This window comes from Phyllostomus discolor, chromosome 1, assembly GCF_004126475.2.
Source record: "Phyllostomus discolor isolate MPI-MPIP mPhyDis1 chromosome 1, mPhyDis1.pri.v3, whole genome shotgun sequence".
Lineage (NCBI taxonomy): Eukaryota > Metazoa > Chordata > Mammalia > Chiroptera > Phyllostomidae > Phyllostomus > Phyllostomus discolor.
The window spans coordinates 113,808,742-113,823,608 of NC_040903.2; the positions used below are offsets into that span (position 1 = coordinate 113,808,742).

General features: G+C 38.7%; 1 protein-coding gene and 1 pseudogene across 1 annotated transcript in view; one reads left to right on the forward strand and one right to left on the reverse strand.

Moving 5' to 3' along the window:
* The window catches only part of PTPN9 (protein tyrosine phosphatase non-receptor type 9), an 87,600-nt gene that overhangs the window by 51,555 nt on the left and 21,178 nt on the right, over positions 1-14,867 (forward strand). Inside the window, exons 6-7 of the mRNA XM_028505933.2 lie at positions 2,695-2,805; positions 4,758-5,086. Of these exons, the coding sequence (XP_028361734.1) occupies positions 2,695-2,805; positions 4,758-5,086 (440 nt within the window). The remainder of the gene's footprint in view (positions 1-2,694; positions 2,806-4,757; positions 5,087-14,867) is intronic.
* Positions 8,833-13,645, reverse strand: LOC114491457 (annotated as a pseudogene).

The following is a 14,867-nucleotide window of genomic DNA, read 5'->3' on the forward strand; positions in this document are numbered from 1 at the left end:
TGTAGAAAATGTTGGACAACTCCAAATATGCATTAAGAAGAAACATTACCTTTGATACTATCATGCAGAAATAACCAGTTTACATTTTGGTGTATGGCACTTCTGGAGGTTTTATAATGACAATCTTAATTATGTTTATATAATTTTCATATACAGTAAGCTCCATCATCTTTTTTATGAGCAGTTGTAATTGCTGAGTATTACTCTATCCTGTATTTACTGAAAATTATTTAACCATTTCTATGTTGTTGGACTTTTAAATTTTTTATAATAAGCATTTTTAACAAACATTTTTATATCCATATTTTGTTTGTACATTAAATAATTTGTTTGAAGTGAATTTCTAGAAGTAGAACTACTGGAATAAAGAATATAAACATTTCAAATGAGGTAAAAAAATAAAAATAATGCAAAGTATTAGAGAAAATAAAATGTAAAGAACAGAATTAAAATTACTCATGATCCACTTATAAGAAGTAAACTATTTAGCTTTTAATATAATTTTTATAATCTTTTTTCTGTAAAAGTATGTAATTTTTTATCCTTTTGGTTATGCAAGGAAGCAAAGCATATCTACATACACCTCCGTCTTGGCTGGAAGCCTAAAAAATCTTTGAAATCTTTATTTTAAATAGCAGTCTTAATTAAGAGATACACCATTTTTGTTAGCCACTACCCATTTTCCGACATATATTATTTACAGTTTTAAAGTATTATTTTTAACTGTCAAAAATAAAAGTATAGCCCTGGCCAGGTGGCTCAGTTGGTTGGAGCGCCGTCCTATCTGCCAGTAGGTTGTGGGTTTGATTCCCAGTTGGGGCACATACCTTGGTTGTGTGTTCCCCAGATGAGATAAAAGTTTAGTAAACATTTTTATTTATAAATCTTTGTGTTTCTCATTATTTCCTTAGAATAGAGTCTCAGAAATGGAATTACGCAATCAGAGGATACACATTTTTAAGGCCATATATACTGCCAGATGCCTTCTAGAAGGTGTTACTAAGTTACATCAGCAGTATCTGTGTGCCAAAAAGTCATTTTACAGAACTAGGTCTAAGTCTGTATCTCTTTGCCCTGAAAGCAGAGGTAATGGCTTCCACTTTCTATTTATCATTTTGTGGAAACATAGCAGTTTCTTGAGACTGGCTTTTGATCTGGCTGTTAAAGGGGCTTGGCCATATAGTTAGGCCCTGAAAATAAATTGTTGCATCTTTCAGGGAAGAGAAATGAAAGGTAATTTTTCAGACTTTAGTGAAGAGGCCTTTGGAGAATTTTGTTCTGGCTGCTGTATATTCTCTGTAGGGAATGTTTGGAGACCCCAAAATTCATAGAACTGAAGCGTACCCACAGCGTGATGTCAAATTAAGACTCAGCCTTTCGAAAAAGAAGAGGGACAAAGTGATAGAAGATATTTAGCTGTAGTTTCCTCTCTTATTTTTTTATTTCCTTGGGAACAATTTCTTCTCCATTAGGTTGCCAATATTACATGGTATCTCTGCCTATGAGAAGGGCTGAGATACTGAGAAACTAAAAGAAACCTAGAGCATTGGATTACAAAGTCATTGTTTTTCATTCTTATGCCTCGTGCAGATCATCTTTTCTTTTGGACCTCATTTGCACCTGGGCCCACTAGATTGTATTTATCAATTAAATAAATGAATACATAGATAGACAGAGTTCAGTAAAAAAAAATTAAAAATACACAGATACCAGAATAAAAGTAAAATTATGAGAGAAGTGTTTCTTTCATATTCAGTTGATTCATGATCTAATTTTTCCTTAAAGTTTTAATACGCAAAACTTAAGGATACACACATATCAGAGAGAGCACCCCCCCAAAAAAAAACGTAATTATCTTCTGGAAGGCAGGCCCCTTTAGTACAGGCTTCTTCTTTCTAGGTAAGTGTTCTAGGAAGCCATCTGTGTCTGTATACCTGCTGTTGTGTTGTTGTGAGAGGTTGTGTTTGGCTTTAGTGAATTTTTGTTGAAAACTCTTTCAACATGTGTACCCATTTCATGATGGGTGATTTACAAGCACACCTGCCCACACTGCGCTGAGTGTTCAGTTTTTGACCAAAAACAGCACGATTCCTGTGCCCTACCCACCCTGTTCACAGGATCTCGCCCATACCAACTTTTGACATTTTTTTGTTTCCCTGATGAAAAAAGTCCTCAAAGGGAAACATTTTGCAGATGTGGAAGAGGTGAAACAAACAAACAAAAAAAGTCAGAGACACTAAAAGGCATCAAAATCGATGTGTTCAAAAACTGTTTTGAGCACTGGAAAAAAACATTTCCATATGTGTATTGCATGAAATGGGAAGTACTTCAAAGGTGACTGAAGTTTAAACATGTAAGAATAAATGATTTCTTATAAATAAATTCATTTTGGGGGGGGTCCTCCATCATATGCTGATAAGAAAAGTCAAAATAGTTTTTGATCTATAAAGCTTATATCTACAAGAATATAACATCATTACTTTTAAAGGTAATCGGCTTTTAATTTCTTTTTAAACTACTTTTTCTTCAGCTACTCAAGTGAAACCTGAATTAGGCTACAGACTCCCCCTGCTGGGTAAGAATGGAGAGAAGCTCAGAAAACCTATACCTTGGGCCTAATAGTCACAGGTTCCATTAGGCTCTGTTGCAGTGCCCAGATCGGTATCTTGAAATCCTCACATGTGTTCTCCACAGGGAGCATTTCCAGCTCGTTTGAAGAAAGTGCTGATTGTGGGAGCCCCCATATGGTTCCGAGTGCCCTATTCCATTATCAGCCTCCTCCTGAAGGACAAAGTCCGTGAGAGGGTAAGGCAAGCTAGCTTTATTTTATTTGAAGGTGGATAGATAGATTCCCATTCCTGCTGTTGAAACCTACCAATTAATTTTCTGCCTTCAAAAACCATCCTGCTGTCTTGTCTGCTAGAGTACTTTCTGCTTCTGTCAGTGCATTCATGTGTCTTCTCTGCTTTGTTCTTTCTCAGCTCAGTATAGGCTGGCTCTCCCACTGTACTACAAGTTCCTTCAAGTCAGGAACTGGACAGACTTTATGCTCAGTACACCCCCGTCATAGCACTTTGCATAAACATGGTACTGAAGGAATTTATCCCATCAGTATCTTAGTGATAGCTACTACCAAAATGTAGCCTATTGCTATAACAGTCCTTTAATATTTAACAACATGTAATATAATTGCATTAGTTGAACTGGTGTTTGAATTTGTTCAACTGGAAATACCACTCAGTCCTTTGACCACCACGTGGGGCAGAGGAGAGTCTCTCACTCTGTCTCTACTTATATTCCAGACATTTTCTTTTAAAACAGCTTGTTGCTTCCTAACTTCAGAAGTGTTATCTAAAATTATCTTAATTTTGTTATTGTCAAAATTAAGGGTTGGAACATTCATCAGCCCTGAATGTTCCAGGACTGAAAGATTATGGTTTTACTCATTCATTTCTACCATTGAAAGAAAGGGCATCTGAAACATTTAATGATAGGATAAGATAATAAAGTTGTGAAATATTATCAGATTTTTGTAGCAAAGGATTTTATGAGGCTGTATGAATAATAACAATGCAGATCTTTATAGCTGGGGTGACTTAAGGTTGAGAGGAGAAACTGAAGATGTTTGGTTCTGTAGAACTGCTTAGGGAACTAGTGACTCAGAGTAGGGGAGATCTTTCCTAGTATAACTCTTTGAGAAGACTCCTTAGGCAAGTTCTTGCACTTTTATATACAAGCATAAAGGCATGTATAAACTCAAAATATATTGAACACCTTTACAGTCCAGGCTCTGGGCCCTAGGAATGAAAAGTTGATCAAGACAGTCCTTACCTCAGAGGTGCTTGTGGTTCTGATAGGGGACACAGATAGACAAGTGCGGAGGACTGTGGTTCTGCAGGAGCATGGAGGAGAACATTGCCTGGGCAGATGGGCTTCTCGTGCTGTAAGCTGTCCTCAAAGAGGCCAAGGAAGGAAAGAGGGCATTCCAGGAAGAGGCAACAAGAGAGATCAGCACCTTCATTCCTCATGGATTTCAAGAACAACCAACTAGGCTAATATGGTCCAGTATGGCTGTGTTCCAGCAGAGAGCAGAATTAGGTATTACTATGACTTCTCTAGCATTTTTCCTGGACTACTCTGAGTTCGGGTGGTTGGTCTTATCTTACTTTCATAGAAACCTATCTTTGAGAACATCCATACCAATCTATGAGTAAAGCAAAGCTAATAGACGTAGTATAAAGTTGACAAAAATAACCATTACCTATGCATTATTGGTAGTCAAAAGGTGAATACCTGCCTCAAATGATACTGGGACGCTTTGCTAATAGTATAAAATAATACCTTTGTTCACTTTACCTTTCTTTAAGAAGGTGTATAACAGAGCCCCTAATTCCAGGAGTGAATTTGATACACGTTATAGGAATTGTCTGAGAAATTCATAGGACTTTAATCTCAGGACTATCTACTTTGACAACTATATCAAGTATTTCAGGCCATCTCATCCTATTCTCCAAACCTAATATTATTTTATATTAGTTTCAGGTGTACAGCATAGGGGTTAGACAGTCATTATTTACAATGTGATCCCACCCTCCCCCAAATATTTCAAGTACCCATCTGACACCATATAGAACTATTACAATAGCATTGACTACATTCTCTGTGCTGTACTTTACATCTCTGAAGGACATCTGTTCTTTATCTTCACTATGTCTTTTTCCCCCCACATACTCACATGGTTATTTCTGATCTTCCAGATTCAGATATTGAAAACCTCTGAGGTCACCCAGCACCTGCCCAGAGAGTGCCTTCCAGAAAACCTGGGTGGGTTCGTCAAAATGGATCTCACCACTTGGAATTTCCAGTTCCTACCCCAGATGAATGGCCACCCGGATCCCTTTGATGAGATCATCCTACTCTCCCTCCCTCCTGCTTTAGACTGGGACTCAGTGCATGTTCCAGGTCCCCATGCCATGACCATCCAAGAGCTGATGAATTATGTTAGCACCAGGCAGAAGCAGGGGATATATGAGGAGTATGAAGACATTCGTCGTGAGAACCCTGTTGGCACTTTCCATTGTTCCATGTAAGTAGGAAAAGTTGGTCCAACCACTATGTTCTGGCATGTTCTGGCAACAGCTCCTGCACTTCAGGGCCTGTGTTAGGGAGCATCACTCTCACTTAGGTGATGGTTTCTTTCCTCCAGGAAGAGCAATGTCCTCCTTTGGTGCTTTTTGCCCACATTCTATGCTCTGAAATTTCTGATGGTCTTTGGTAACAAAAGAGAAACCCTGTAATAATGGACACATTGTCTTAAGTAATATTTTCCTGAAATGCAGGCATTTTTAGGAAAAACACAAAAGTGTAGACTCTCTGTTCCTGTCCTTAGTGTGATCTCTGGTCCTTTCATTTAAGCAGTTTCTCTCTAGAGTATTTATAGTATAACATTACTCTCTGAGGGAGAGGTATAATATCCTTCAAAATAGTTCACAGGAGCAGTTGATAGATTGTTTCCCAGCAATTGTTGTCAATTTTGGCTCAGATACTTTTTTTAAAGTATATTTTATTGATTATGCTATCACAGTTGTCTCATATTTTTTCTACCCTTTATCCCCCTCCACCCTGCACCCCTCCTCCCTCCAGCATTCCCTCCCTTAGTTCATGTCCATGGGCTGTACATATAAGTTTTTTGGTTTCTCTGTTTCTTATACTGTCCTTAACCTCCCCTGTCTATTTTGTACCTACCATTTATGCTTCTTATTCCCTGTACCTTTTCCCCCACTCTCCCTCCTTCCTCTCCCCACTGATAATCCTCCATGTGATATCTATTTCTATGATTCTGTTCCTGTTCTAGTTGTTTGTCCCGTTAGTTTGTTTTTGTTTTTGTTTTAGGTTCAGTTGTTGATAGTTGGGTCTGTTGTCATTTTACTGTTCATATTTTTGATCATCTTTTTCTTAGATAAATCCCTTTTGCATTTCATATAATAAGGGCTTGGTGATGATGAACTCCTTTAACTTGACCTTATCTGGGAAGCACTTTATCTGCCCTTCCATTCTAAATGAGAGCTTTGCTGGATAGAGCAATCTTGGATGTAGGTCCTTGCCTTTCAGGACTTGGAATACTTCTTTCCAGCCCCTTCTTGCCTGTAAGGTTTCCTTTGAGAAATCAGCTGACAGTCTTAAGGGAACTCCTTTGTAGGTAACTTTCTCCTTTTCTCTTGCTGCTTTTGAGATTCTTTTCCTATCTTTAATCTTGGATAATTTAATTATGATGTGTCTTAGTGTGTTTCTATTTGGCTCCAACTTCTTTGGGACTCTGTACTTCTTGGACTTGCATGTCTATTTCCTTCACCAGACTGGAGAAGTTTCCCTTCACTATTTTTTCAAATAAGTTTTCCAATTCTTGCTCTTCCTCTTCTCCTTCTGGCACCCCTATGATTTGGATATTGGAAGTTTAAAGTTGTCCCACAGTTTCCTAAGCCTTTCCTCATTTTTTTTGAATTCTTGTTTCTTCATTCTGTTCTGGTTGAATGTTTATTTCTTCCTCCTGTTTGAAATTGTTGATTTGAGTCCCGGTTTCCTTCCCTTTACTGTTAGTTCCCTGTATATGTTTTTTTTATTTCACTTTGCATAGCCTTCACTTTTTCCTTTATTTTTACATCCGTGCTCAATCATTTCTGTGAGCATCCTGATTACCAGTGTCTGAACTCTACATCTGATAGGTTGGCTATTTTCTCATTGCTTAGTTCTTTTTCTGGAGTTTTGATCCATTCTTTTATTTGGGCCATATTTCTTTGTCTCAGCACACCTGTTACATTGAAAGGGGCTGAGCCATAGGTATTGACTATGGTGGGGCAACCTGGGTCTCTGCATTGTGGCGCTGTATGTGGGGGAGGGGTCAGAGAGGGAACAGTTCTGCTTGCTCAGCTCTGGCCCCACTTTCAGTCACTTTGCCTGCTACCCACAAGCGAATTGGGCCATTCTGGTGCTGCTTCCCAGGTGTGTGTGTTTGTATATGTTATAGGACCTCATGGGTTCCTCCAACAGACTCTCCTGTGAGACTGGGAGTTTCTCCTATTATCACAACCTCCATAGATTTTTACAGCCAGAGGTTTTGAGGCTTCAGTTTCCCACACTGGAATCCTGGATTGCACAGTCTTTGTTGCTTTCCAGTTGTCTGTACATGAAAATGGATCACCTGATCTGCCAGCTGCCTCCTTGCCACACATCCTCTCTACCCCAGCTTCCCATTTCCACCCCTCCTACCAGTCTGGACGAATGTTTCTGCTTTAACTCCTTGGTTGTCAGACTTGCATACGGTTCAGTTTTCTGGCAATTGCTTGTTTTCTGTTTTTAAATTGGTTATTATCCTTCTTTTGGTTGTGTGAGGAAGCACAGTGTATCTACCTATGCCTCCATCATGGCCAGAAGTCTCAAATACATTGTTATAAAAATTCTCTACAGGATTAGACATTCTTAAGTCAACATATATTATGGCTTCCTGGCAAGAAGGGAGAGGCAGCCAGGAGTTTTAATAATAGTTGAATTCAAGGTAAACAAGTAGTTGAATCTATTTCCACATGAGTGTCTCTTCTAAATATGCTCAAAAGGAAAGCTTTTTGGAGTTTTTCCTCATAAAGCTGCAGCCACATCTCTAGATGCCATATTAAGTCAAAGTAACTTTATACAGTTGTGTTACAACACAGTACTCCCCACTGTTTTCTGCCAAAGAACTAGCTGTGCCCTGGCTGGTGTAGCTCAGTGGATTGCGCACAGGCCTGCCAACCAAAGGGTCACTGGTTCGATTCCCAGTCAGGACACGTGCCTGAGTTTTGGGCCAGGTCCCCATTAGGAGGCATGCAAGAGGCAACTACACATTGATGTTTCTCTCCCTCTCTTTCTCCTTCCCTTCCCCTCTCTCTAAAAATAAATAAATAAATAAAATCTTTATTTTTAAGAAAAAAGAAAAAGAACTAGCTGCACATATTATATACTTGAAATTCTAAATTTCCGTTTCTCTCTTATCATTTACCTTTGTCTAACAAATCATAACTGTGGACATTCCTGGTTCCTGCATATTGCAAAGAATCAGCCTTCTCACAGCGATTCTCTCATTTGTGGTATTTCTCTTCTCCCTTGTGCCTGATTTCTGGCTACCCTAATAGCAGCCTTATAACATGCTACATGAACACCAAGCCTACACATCTAATGCTCAGTTTTTCATATTCTCTCACCAGTCTCCATTCTTTGCTTTCAAGCAGCATATAGCACACCCTTTCAAGAAAAAACCCTGATGCACTGAACCATACACGGACAGAATGCAGTACCTCAAGTTTTCCCACTTCTGTGGGAGGATTCAAAATTTCATTTTATTTTTTTCAATTCAATAAACCTTTATTGAGCTCCCATAGGTGCATGAATTTAGGATCTATAATTTACATAAGTAGAAAAGTGTTACTTTAGCCCCGATAAAAAAAGCAAACCAGAACTTCACTATATATTTCAAGCGAATCATTTAATGAGAGTGAGACTCAGTTTGATATTAACATAAGAAAATGGGAAAGTATAAACATTCTCACTGCTACCAGAAAAGAGTTTGATGCCAGGATAAACTAACCTGTTTGTCTAACAATAGCTGATCAGAAAGGGTAGAGAATATGGATGAAAAAAATGTACTTAGAAACACTGTCTTTTGAAGGCTCATTCCCCTGAGGGCAGCAAAATGGTGAAAGAATTTAATGGCTCAAAAAATATATTGAAAGTATAAAAAGAAGAGTTAGTTACAGCTTTGGGGAAAAAATTGAGAATAGGTGACACTAAATGTATCTGGATTAAAAATTCTAAAGTTTCCCTGGAATTGTAATAGCACTCTGAGCTAACCGAAGGGGCCACAGACTCATGCTCCTTTGAATAGGGTGGTTTTAAATGATAGATTCTCCAGTGCACCTACTGTATTTTCCAGTATAATTCCAGTATTTGTACCTAGCAATACAGAAGCAAAGCAGCAGGGAGAAAGTGTCGAGTATATAGGACCTAAAAGGATTTGGCAACTCTAGAATTTCCCAGTTTGAGTCTTTTTCATCAGGAAAATCACATTCTGGCTCGGTCCAAGGGGATGCTGGAGGCAGTGCTACTGATGGCTTATGATAAGCAGGAGGCAACAGTGAAAATATGGACTCCTTGCTCTCTTCTTTCATCTGTTTGAAGAAAACATGGGACAGTAAACTGCTTCCTTTTCTCAGATCTTGTTGCAAAGAGAGCTGTACCACACTAAAGAAAGCAGGGGAGAAAGTTTTTGAGGATGGTGTTTGCAATCTGTCACTATTTACTGTGTGAATTCCACTGGAGACAAGCACACTTCTCCAATCCCAGAATCTGTATCTGATCAAGAACTCTTCATTCTGGATTCTGACTGAGGGAAAATACTGATATCTAATGGGCTATAAGAAGGACCTTTCAGTTACTGTAACAGCATCTGAGTTTTTAATCCAGATACATTTAGTGTCACCTATTCTCAATTTTTTCCCCAAAGCTGTAACTAACTCTTCTTTTTATACTTTCAATATATTTTTTGAGCCATTAAATTCTTTCACCATTTTGCTGCCCTCAGGGAATGAGCCTTCAAAAGACAGTGTTTCTAAGTACATTTTTTTTCATCCATTTTTTTCTGTACATATCCTGGAAAGGTACCTGCTCAGTGGCCAATTCACATGGTATAATCCCAACACAGTAAATATCTGACTTTACATTATATCCATGTAAATCCTGTCTCAACAGTTCTGGACTCAGCCACAGCTGCAGTGATGTGCTTAACTGTGGGAAGTCATACACAGCCCTATGTCTCTGTCCGTGCTTAACCAAACTATGCAGATGGGACAGGCCAGTAAGGGTCACTAGGCCCTTCACCAGAAATGAGGATATGGTTGGCTTTAAATCTCCTATGAATACAGTCATTTTGGTGCAGCTGGTTCAGCCTTCTCACTGCCCCAAAGAGAGTTTTCTTATTAAAGTTTCACTCTTTCTTTTAGGAAAGTAAGTCCTCAGTAGTCAGCTTGCTGAACCATAGGCCATAAATGGAGAAATAATCCAAAGCCAACTGCCAACAGTGAAAAAGAGTCCAATAAGTTGTAATGTTGGGGTACCAGAAAAAGTGGGATAGAACCACAGCTTTCTGTAAAGCTTTCAGGTGTTCTTCAGTGCAGTTTTCCAGATTTGAAATTTTTATAGTTGCCAGTGTTCCTACAGGAGTGTGCCATGCAAGATGGACAGAAGTCATGTTGTCAAATCCTCTTCCCATTTCCACTTAGAGTTCGTAGTGAGAAACGTCGGTGGAACAGAGCACTACACTGCATCTAGTGAGAGGAGGCAACCTGGAAAGTGTTGGCTCATCAACCAAGTTTTGATGGATACCAGTTTCTGCCCGCTTTTTCAGGTCTGAGTAATTGAACTTGTATTCGTGAAGTGCCGAAACAATTCAGAAGAGACATTGAATTGCTTTAGTTCACAGAGAGGGACAGAAATCCATGTATTGCAGAGAATATTTTGCCTTATCTTCAAGATGCAGAGATATCGTACCTGGAGGTGCTCACGGCCAGTGACTCTTCCTAAGGTGGCCAGTGGTAGGAGCCTGGTCTGCTGAGGGGCAGGGAAGGCACTCAAGGCCCACTCCCAGTGTGGGGCGCAGGAGGCTGGCACAACCCGGACTGGGGCATTGTGCCAGGAACTCTGCCCCAGTCCCAAGCTATCTCCAAAAATTAATTTTAAAAACATCTTCCTCTCTTGAGATGATCTCTAATAACTCCAGATCTAAAGCCAGGCAGATGTTCTACAGTGCTTTGTGAAGGCATAGAAATAATCCCTAGTTTGTGAGGAAATGCCTCTGGTTCTGACAAAAACACTTCCAGTTACTACAAGTTGTATTTCAGGGAACCCAGTCTCAGAAATCCTCTATGATTATGATTCTTAAAGACACCAGCAACAGGCCTAAACAGTTAAGCTGTTTCTTTAAGCATCTGGTTTCCAGAGAAAGACAAATTAGTTGAAATATCTCCCAGCAAAATATATCTTAACAACAATAAGGCTTTTTGAAAGAAACACAAGAAATAGAGAAAATTGCAATGCTGTATTTTCTTTGATCTCTTTGTATTTTTCTTCATACACTATTCTGGGATGCCTTCAGTTGTACTTTGCAAATTTGGGATTTCGAATCATGAAAGAACTTAATTTGTGTTGGTGTCAGGGTTGACAACAGCAGCAAGAAGAAAGGGACTATAAATGGACTCCAAAAAGAGAAAAACAAAACAAAACAAAAACAAAGTAACTCACAGTAAGAGAGAAGAGTTGCCTCTTAGGAATTTAACCTCATAAGATTTTCCTTCAACCCAAACTGTACCACAGAAACACCTGGTTAGTTTATAACTGGTTAATAGCTACATGATAACTACTGATGGCAGTAGAACATAGAGCATTTCTCTCACTGCTGCTATTATTTTATTTTACCATGTCTTTGTGGACTGCAGCAGAAATTTTTTTTTCTGCAAGTCAAGGTCTGTCTGTTGAAAATTGGGGAAGCTGTTCCAGTGGCTCCCAGGCTTAAATTCCAGCTTAACCATAATGTCCTCTGTGACTTCACAAGTTCCTTTCCCCTCTGCACTTCAGCTTTCCTGTGTTTTTAGACTCTGATATCCACCTACGTGTCTACCTTAAATGTTTAAGGAATCCATGATTCTTTTAGTACCTCTTCCCCGCTGTAATTCCTATCTAGTCACTGTGCTATAAAGAATATGCAGGGAGAGAGTCTTTTACAAAAGGAAGTAGGGAAATAATGAGTTAGGAAACAGGTAAAGGAAGTAAGAGAGAAGCAATTGAGAAAAAAGTTGATAAGCAGATCAGAAATGCAAAGGAAAGTGAAAGAAGAAGAAGCAGAGCGTGTATCAAGTGGGAGAAGTATTCTTTTCTCCCAAATGGCTCTTGTTTCTTTCACACCAGTTCAAAACCCCTATGTGCATCCAGTATTTTTTCCCAGTTTTTTCCCCTTGTTGTTTTGAATCAGGGATATATTGTGAAGCAGGAAGGAACTCCGGGCTACTCTAAGAGGATTCATACTTGTCCTGGGAATTCTTGACTTGCTCTGGGAACTTCTGATGTGGGGTCCTGGAGATGTCATTCTGCTATGGCCTCTTCCTTCCCATTAAAAAAGCAGGTTTGACGTCACCCAAACCAGCTATTATGTTACAATTGGAGAACACATCCCAATCCTATGGAAGGACATCCTAATCTTTTCTCTTTATTGAATGAATGAGCCTCCTACATCAGGAGCTGGAACCTAGAACCCTCACCAGCTCCAGGCCTCTATCTTACATCAAGGTCCAGTTAGAGCTACTCACAGAACAAACTCTGCCTTGGTATTTTAGCTGATGAAGTAGATAGCAAGGTACTCACTGTTGTCCAGGATGCTCATGGACCAAGAGACTTTCTCTCCCTTTTTTTGTCCCCTTATACACCATTTTTCAAAAAGAGTTTTTAAAATCTTAACTTTTTATTATGAAATAATTGTAGATTCACGTGCGGTTATAAGAAATGATACAGGGAGATCACATGTACCCTTTCCACATTTTTTCCATGGTAATATCTTCTCAAAGTGTAGCATAATGTTGTAATAAATCCTGACATTGATATAATCCACCAGTTTTATCAGACCTTTCCAAGGTGTGTGTGTGTGTTTAGTTCTATGTAATTTTTATCATACACGTAGGTCTGCGTGTCCATCACCACAGGAAAAGATACAGAAGAATCCCATTACCACATACTTCTGTCCCACTCCTCCCTATCCCTAACCCCTGCAACCACTAATGTATTCTCCATTACTATACTTTTGTAATTTCAAGGATGTTATTATATAAATGGAAACATGTGTATATAACCTTTTGGGATTACCTTTTTTTATTCAGTACAAGTCACTCAAGATTCATGTAAATTGTCACGTGTTTCAATACCTGGTTCTATTTTACTTCCTGCTGAGCAGTTTCATTTGGTTTGATTTGGTTTGGGGTTGTTGTTTTGTTTTGTTTTGTTTGTTTTTGCAGGGTGGGTGTTTAACCATTCACTTATGAAGGACATCTGGGTTCTTTCCAGTTTCTGCTTATTACTAGTAAAGCTGCTATGAACGTTTGTGTCTAGGTTTTGTGTAAATATAAGTTTCCATTTCTCTGAGATAAATGTCCTAGAGTGCAATTGCTAGTCATATGGTAACTATATGTTTAGATTTATTTCTCATTTATTTCTCAACTGCCTAGCTGTTTTCCAGAGTGGCTGTACCATTCTGCATACCTGCCAGCAATGTATGAGTGATCCATTTTCTTTGCATCCTCAGCAGCATTCAATGTCAGTTTTTTATTTTAACTCTTCTGATAGGTGTAAAATGACATCCCATTGGGGTTTTAATTTGCATTTCCCTAATAGCTAATGCACATCTCTTCATGTACTTATTTGCCATCAGTATATTCTTTTTGTAAAATGTCTTTTGCCTATTTTCTATTAGCATTTTTAAAAACCTATTGAGATTTGAGAGTTCTTTATTCTAGATATTGATTCTCTGTTGGGTACATAGTTTGGGAATATTTTCTTCCAACCTGTTCATCCTTTAACAGGGTCTCTTACAAAGCAGAAGTTTTTGTTTTGATGAAGTTCTTTTACCTCGGTTTTTCCTTTTTTTAAAAGATTTTATTTATTTATTTTTAGAGAGGGAAGGGAGGGAGAGAGAGAGAGAGAAACATCTATGTGCGGTTGCTGGGGGTTATGGCCTGCAACCCAGGCATGTACCCTGACTGGGAATCGAACCTGCGACACTTTGGTTCACAGCCCGAGCTCAATCCACTGAGCTATGCCAGCCAGGGCTGGTTTTTCCTTTTATACATCATTATGCTCTTGACACCAAGTCAGAGCACTTCACCTAGCCCCACATTCCAGAGGTTTTCTCCTGCTGTTTTTTCTTTTCTAAAAGTGTTATAGTTTTATGTTTTACATTTAAGTCTTCAAGTCATTAATTTCTGTATGATGTATAAGGTTTAGGTTGATTGGAGAAGGGGTGGAGCTATAATTGCTCCATCACCATTTTCTGAAAAGAGTATCCTTCCTCTGTTGGATTTCTTTGGAACTTTGTAAAATGTCAGCTGGGCTTATTTGTGTCGGAAGAGGGAATTTTTAAAAATATGGAAAACTACAGTATAATATGACAAACAACTATGTTCCCATCACCAGAATTGCTACTGACCATTTTTAATATTTAAAGATTTATTTATTTATTTATTTATTTATTTATAGACAGAGGGGAAGAGAGGGAGAGAAACATCAATGTGTGGTTGCTTCTTGTGTGCCCCCTGCTGGGGACCTGGCCTATCACCCAGGCATGTGTCCTGACTGGAAATCAAACCAGTAACCCTTTGGTTCGCAAGCCAGTGCTCAAACCACTGAGCCACACCAGCCAGGGTTATCTTTTTTTATTATATGCAAGAAAGTATTGTGAAGTTGAAATGCCTTCTGATCCTCACCATAAATTCTCATTCCTAGAAGCAGCCCCTAGTATGCATATGGCATGTTTCTTTCCAGTCCATTTTGTTCATACTGTCCCATATATGTGAACAGTGTAGAGTATTATTTTATATCAGTAGTCTTTGTAATTAATTTCCTTGCTTTAATCAATATGTATGTGAATAGTATTTTTCAAAATAGTAGTAAAGAAAAATCAGTGCCAGAATAAAACAGCAATCAGCCTTAACCTCAGTTCCACTCCCCTTGTCATCCATTTTCAACTCTTGTAGCTGTTTCATCTGGTATTTCTTCCATAAGTCTAAATAAAATGCTTAAAA